This window comes from Musa acuminata, unplaced genomic scaffold (genome assembly GCF_036884655.1).
Source record: "Musa acuminata AAA Group cultivar baxijiao unplaced genomic scaffold, Cavendish_Baxijiao_AAA HiC_scaffold_1077, whole genome shotgun sequence".
In the NCBI taxonomy this organism is placed as follows: domain Eukaryota; kingdom Viridiplantae; phylum Streptophyta; class Magnoliopsida; order Zingiberales; family Musaceae; genus Musa; species Musa acuminata.
The window spans coordinates 845,182-851,639 of NW_027021291.1; the positions used below are offsets into that span (position 1 = coordinate 845,182).

Sequence of the window (6,458 nt, forward strand, 5' to 3'; positions counted from 1 at the left end):
ACACAGGTCGGGTCGGAGGCTCGGCCCGACCCCTCCGACGATCAAGTTAGCGATGATGTGGAGAGGGTTTTGGAGGAAGAGAAGCAGAAGTGTTCTCAAATGTCTTCCGAGTCCCCCATGAACTAGAGGGTGGTTGAAGAGGGAGTGTTTCTCTGTCCGTCCCTTTTTCTTCTAATGAGCGAGAGGGTATTTATAGGGAAGCAATCTGCTTCCTAAGCTGCCCACTTGCAGGGGGCAGGTTGACATTAATATGCCTTGGTCAGCGTGTTAGACTTGACTTTTGGCAAGGAAACAGACTGGTATTAATGATGCCTCGATCAACGTGTTGGCCAGTTTGACCCGGTGCTGAGGCGTGATGGGACAAGTGACGTCAGCCAGTCTTGTTGCCATTATTTCCCTCATCAGGCCCCATGAAGCTTGCCTGGGTTCAGACGCCCCATGATGGAAGTGGCGCTGCTGACTTTAATGGGACCATAGAAGAAAGAATAGGGGCGTCTCTCTGTCCCAATGGAGTATTATATCTCCTTCCTTCTCACCTAATGAGCTGTCGGAGTCGATGGGCTTCACTTGCCTTCGCCTGCCTTTCCAGGGTGTGTACTTATGATGGCGCACGAGGCTGTCAACCACTCACCACAGCAAACTGCAGGTTGGGGGAAGCCCTAAGGTAGTTGTCCCATCAATCGAACACTGATAAGGTAGCGCAGTACCAGAGCGAGCGTGTCGATAAGGCAAGCCCTACTCCCGTTGCTCTCGTCCGAAGTGAAGCGCTGCAGCAGCGATAAATTGGACCGAGGGCACCCGACTTGCGCCGCCAGCAGCCGCATCAGCGACCAGCAACGAAACCCGAACGCGGCGGCGCCTCTACTGCAGGCGATAGCCGCCGCAGACATCTGGATCGCGAAGTGAGAACTCGTCCGTCCGATTCGAGATCGAGGGGGATGAAAACGAAAAAAGGAAATATATTGTCGCGTTCGCTATCGACAACCTTTCTTCTTCCTGTTGCTTAGGCCGCGAAGAGAAGGGTTTTATTTGGCTTCTTGGCCCCCTTGGGCGGTCGGGCGGTTGCTATGATGACGAAGACCGTTCCCATGGATGCTAACGAACTTTCTCCACCCGTTCCCGTAGCAGATTTTTATTGATTTACCAAAGTAATCAATTTTCTTTTCTTCGCTGAAGCCTTTTAAGTTTCTCATTTGCTTTCATTTTGTCAGGTACATGTAGATCATAGTATGTAGGGTTAGAATTGGTAAATCAATCATTTGTCCTTGGGGATCTCCTCAGCCGCTTCTACACGCGAGGGACTGAACGTGAGAGCCGCAATCTGACAAGCAACAACACATATAGAAACAACAGTAACGATGCAGAACTTTGTGGCATCATATTTTGCTGCGTCTAGCTGTGCCCTTAATGCAAGGATTTCCTGGAAAATTTACAAAGATAAACCAAATTTAGACATACTAAACCAAAAACTACGGACAGAATTATCAGTAATTTTTTTTCTCCTTAATCTAGGAAACTTACCTTCTCGATTTTGGTAATAAGTTTTGTGGTTTCTGCATTTTGTTTGGCTAACTTGTCACGTAACTTGTGACGTATGCGCCTAAACAATTAGAAAAAAGAAGTTAAAATTAAAGCTACTACATTCATCCGGTACAGCACATTAAAAATGAAAAGCTACTTGCAATAAGCACATACATAATCATTGATCGATGCTACTGATGGTAGTCCTATTTGTTTGCTCCAGGCATAACAAAGGTGATAAAAAATGAACAAAGTCAAATGAAACATTGGATCAACATTAGCACAGTGATCTAGCAACACTCAGACCAGAACGTCTTGATGATAAATCAGAATTCAAATCAATATGAACTCTTGTTTTTTGTTACCTACAACATGAACTCTTCATCTGAACTAGCATGGTTAACCTAGTTGTTAAATTAAAAAAGTGTATTTTCTGTAACAAATATGGACAATAATTCAGCCTGAGGTATCACCACATATTCCATTATCAAATAGACATTAACATCCCTTACCGTCTCTCGAGGATTAGATCCAAGCGCTGCCCAGCAATTACCTTGTCGATTTCATATCTGTTTAAGACAGTGAGTTTAAATTAAAGAAAGAAGTATTAATCTGGATATAATTGGCTTACTAATCTGTTATATACTTCAATGCAAACCAGACCTAAGTTCACTACGCATTTTCTCGATATCAACTCGAAGATTTTCTTCAGTCTCTCGTTGCAGCATTGGATAGTGTTGATCCTGCAATCATATGACATAAGTTTAAAAAAAAAAGAGTATATAGAGTAGAATCTGAACAGAGTGCCTAATGAACTGTAAATCGACAAACTTGTTACCCTCATGTAGTATTATAATAGATAAATCAGCTATCAGTTGATACATCACAAGACTGACTAACATGTTCACAATCCAATTGAGATGTACCTTTACTGAATGATATTAATTCCATGCTTTGATGTCCAAGCTTGTTGAAACTGCTAATTTCAAATATGGCATGATAAAGTTCAACATGTTCACAAGTACTTTAGGGTGTCTTCATCAAAAATTTCTGAAACGTTCCTTTGGGAAGAATATTTATGGAAATGATTGCAAATGCTTGCGATATGTCTAATCATAAAAGGTCTGTTAACTTCGAAGTGATTATCTGATCAAATAAGTGTTTAGTAAAACAACTTCTTAACAAATATCGGTAGTAGCAAAGCTACTGACATTGGTGGAAATGGCAGTGGAAAAAATACACACTAATTGTTCAATTTTTTCAAGCTAGAAAAGTATCAGTTCTGGAAGTCTGCCATAAATTTTCATGCATTATGCGTCACTTCATAAAATTGCAGCATAACAAAAACATAGCTAGAAACACTTGTGCATGCAATATTAGCTATACTAACAAAAAAGATGCTTGTTGATGCTACCACACAGACTTGTGATCAAATCTATCCAAACTAAATCAATAACTTAAACATAGATTGAAGTTTCTAGACTCATTTTAAACTATTCTCACAGTGGATGTACCGAAAACTCATGCTCAGTTTGTCAATTCACAATAGAAATAACTAATATATAGTGAGCATTCAATTACTTAAACTGATATGAAAAAGGTCTCAAGAAACATAAAAAGAGATCAAACCCTCTGTATCTCGGGCTTGGACCCAAGGGAGCGGGCGATCTCGTTCAAAACCTTCGTTATGGCCTCCGCTTGCTTCGACGGGACCCCTTCCTTCTCCAACTTCTTGACCTACACAAGCAAAAACACAAACACCTGTAGCGCAACCAAGACCCCCTCCCATCAGTCGAACACCGATAAGGTAGCGCAGTACCAGAGCGAGCGTGTCGATAAGGCAAGCCCTACTCCCGTTGCTCTCGTCCGAAGTGAAGCGCTGCAGCAGCGATAAATTGGACCGAGGGTACCCGACTTGCGCCGCCGGCAGCCGCATCAGCGACCAGCAACGAAACCCGAACGTGGCGGCGCCTCTACTGCAGGCGATAGCCGCCGCAGACATCTGGATCGCGAAGTGAGAACTCGTCCGTCCGATTCGAGATCGAGGGGGATGAAAACGAAAAAAGGAAATATATTGTCGCGTTCGCTATCGACAACCTTTCTTCTTCCTGTTGCTTAGGCCGCGAAGAGAAGGGTTTTATTTGGCTTCTTGGCCCCCTTGGGCGATTGGGCGGTTGCTATGATGACGAAGACCGTTCCCATGGATGCTAACGAACTTCTTGATTTACCAAAGTAATCAATTTTCTTTTCTTCGCTGAAGCCTTTTAAGTTTCTCATTTGCTTTCATTTTGTCAGGTACATGTAGATCATAGTATGTAGGGTTAGAATTGGACCTATTTGAATCAGATTATTTAATCCTCATCATTCCTAAGGAGTTTGGTGTCCACTAAACCTAGTGTCTTCTCTGGAATCAAGTTTGGAGATTCTATGCAATTGAGTGTGTTTTGATTATATTGTAAATGTCATTATTTGAGGAGTATGCATAAAAGAGAATAAACATGTAAATAGGAAAGCAAGCTCAAATAGGATGAGAGAAATCAGAAGCTTCCATACGTGATGAAACAAAAGAACAAAGCATATTATGTTTATTAGCACAATAACAGATGTTTCAACTCAAACACATGGAATTAATTTTCAGTCCTTAATAGTCAAAGATGGTTTGAGCACTTATGCTTATATTGGTTACCAGTGATATTTGTTTTGCTTTGGGCAATTGCTTCTTCTACAGCTGGCTTTTTTACTTGCGCATTATATTATCCAGATTTGTGAAGGTAATGTATGTGAGCCAAAGTACATTTTAGCTAGTGATCCTTATCATCTGATACTTCCTGGTCACCCCTGCCTCGATCAACGTGGGCGGGGTGACCGCTCAGGTGTGTCTCGGGATGCGTAAAGCTGAGGGCCGAGGAGCACAACGTGGGCGGGGTGACCGCTCGGGTGTGTCTCCGGATGGCGTAAAGCTGAGGGCCGAGGAGCACAACGTGGGCGGGGTGACCGCTCAGGTGTGTCTCGGGATGCGTAAAGCTGAGGGCCGAGGAGCACAACGTGGGCGGGGTGACCGCTCAGGTGTGTCTCGGGATGGCGTAAAGCCGAGGCGCTCGGTTCGGGCAGGCTGTAACCGAGGCGATGGCCCCGGTTGTAACACGGACGAGGCGATACTTGGCTTTCGATCGGTGTTTTGGTCGTTTTTGACCATTGTGCGGGCGCAGTCAACCGGGTTGCCTTTTGCCTGGGGAAGATCAAAGGGCCACGCCTTTCGGGCGTCGTCGGTTTTCGAGGTTGACATGATTAGGGGCTCCGTACTTCGCATCGCACTGTGATTAAGAGCCGTACCAGCCGAAGTTATGGCGATACAGCCTTTGCGTCTTCGTAGCATATCTCAGGAGGGGAAGGGTCGCCGCTTCGGCGGGAAGCAGGCTATAAATAGCGCTCCATCGGTCTCTTTCACTTCTTGGTACCTGCATTTGCTTCAACCCCTTCTCTGGGTGACTCGACCTAGCACTCTTCAGTCGCCCTGCCTTCCCAAAAGCTCGGTAAGGATGGCTTCCCCTCCGTCGTTGTCTCCTTCTTTGCCTCCTTTTTCTGGTGCTGCTGGTGAGGTGGCGTTGGCGAGCCCCCGCTCGTCGTCCGAGGAACGGGCCACCAAAGCCCTTGAATCGCTGATGTGGCCGCACGACCTCGACTCCACTGTGAGCGAGTCGTCGCTGGGGCTCCTTCGGGACCGCTATGGTATCCCGCCGGAGTTCTCGCTCCTTGCCCTTGAGCCGGGGCAGCGGGCGTATGATCCCATTCCTAGGGGCTTTGCCCTAACCATAGATGCCTTCGAAGCCGGACTACGCCTACCGTTCCACCCGGTCATAACCTCCTGTGTCGCGTGGTGGCGCATTTCCCCTTCTCAGATGGCGCCGAATTCTTGGCGCTACCTGGTGGCGTTCCTCGGGGAATGCTACTTCGCCCGAATCACCCCGAGCCGGTCTCTTTTCCTTTCCTGTTTTCGCCTGTCCAGGGGGTCGGGGGGCTATTACTTGTCCGCCCGACCTGGTTTCCGGGTCGGCGGGGCTCCCTGCAGCAACAAGGGGTGGAAGGAGCGCTTCTTCTATGTCTGCCATCCGGAGAGTTGGAGCTTCGGGCTCCGGTGGGCCGCGCGCGCAGTCGATAACACTGTCCCGGCCTTGGATGAGGGGGAGCTCCAAGCCCTTCGAAGATTGAAGGAGATCCTCCCATCTTCCAGAGTCATCCGAAAGATGACCGAGGCGTGGTTGGTCGAGGCGGGCTTGAGCCCGGTACCTCGAGGTATGCCTTGAGAAGGTGGCGGTAGGCCCTCATGTTTTATTTTCTTCTTTCGGGGTGCTCACCGAGGCCGATGTGTTTTTGCAGTGATGGTGAAACTTGCTGTAGTGCGCGGAGGACGCGTCCCGTCCGCAGCATCTCCGCGGCGTCAGGTCGGCCTAGGCGCTGGTACAAGAGAGGCGCCAGTGGAGCTCGAGGATGCCCGCCCTCGGAAGAAGGCCAAGGTCGGAGCTTCAAAGAAACCGACTCCCCCGCGGGCTCAGGAGAGCGTGGGGGCGGCGGAGTCGGGCTCACACGACAGGCGAGGGCGAGGCAGGCCCGAGCAACGAGGCGGGGAAGGCGCCGCGGGAACCCTCGATCCGGGACTTGTGCCGTCTGCCCTCGGGGCCGCCAAACGACTCCTACCAAGCGCGCTTGATGGGCGAGCTTTCCGAAGGCCAACCCTCTGACCGGTTGGTAGCCCGCTGGGGGGGGCTGACCCGCGGGACCCGGGTGTGGGCCGATGCGGAGACCGCAGCTGCATTCATCCGAGGGGGGCTGCATCCCGACCTGGCTCGCGAAATGTATATTCTGCCGTCGGATGTCCTGCTCGGTAAATCCGTGAAGTCGCTGTTGTGGGTAAGTGCTCTGCTGTTGGCTTTCGATCT

At 48.4% G+C, this 6,458-nt stretch overlaps 1 protein-coding gene across 2 annotated transcripts; it reads right to left on the reverse strand.

The window, feature by feature from the left end:
• Window positions 1–1,159: 1,159 nt before the first annotated feature.
• LOC135666175 (uncharacterized) lies at window positions 1,160–4,425 on the reverse strand. 2 transcript variants are annotated; one of them, XR_010509725.1, is made up of 3 exons: window positions 3,151–4,425; window positions 1,522–2,264; window positions 1,160–1,420 (listed from the first exon to the last, which is right to left on the reverse strand). XR_010509725.1 is itself a non-coding variant. In XM_065177746.1 (3 exons), exons 1-3 carry the CDS (start codon window positions 3,521–3,523, stop codon window positions 2,169–2,171), a joined length of 387 nt encoding a protein of 128 aa, XP_065033818.1. In that variant the 5' UTR covers window positions 3,524–4,394; the 3' UTR covers window positions 1,808–2,168. The 2 variants fall into 2 exon arrangements, 1 of the variants encoding a protein (XP_065033818.1); XM_065177746.1 differs by lacking the exon at window positions 1,160–1,420 and having other exon boundaries at window positions 1,808–2,264; window positions 3,151–3,258; window positions 3,341–4,394.
• Between the last annotated feature and the right edge of the window lie 2,033 nt (window positions 4,426–6,458).

What these genes read in the sequence shown, in the direction of transcription:
- LOC135666175 (XM_065177746.1), bottom strand. Translation starts at nt 3,523, where the DNA reads ATGTCTGCGGCGGCTATCGCCTGCAGTAGAGGCGCCGCCACGTTCGGG. An exon ending in TTATCGACACGCTCGCTCTG is followed by an intron (nt 3,259 to 3,340) that starts GTACTGCGCTAC and finishes TTGCTTGTGTAG; the next exon opens with GTCAAGAAGTTGGAGAAGGA. An exon ending in CCAAGCCCGAGATACAGAGG is followed by an intron (nt 2,265 to 3,150) that starts GTTTGATCTCTT and finishes ATATGATTGCAG; the next exon opens with GATCAACACTATCCAATGCT.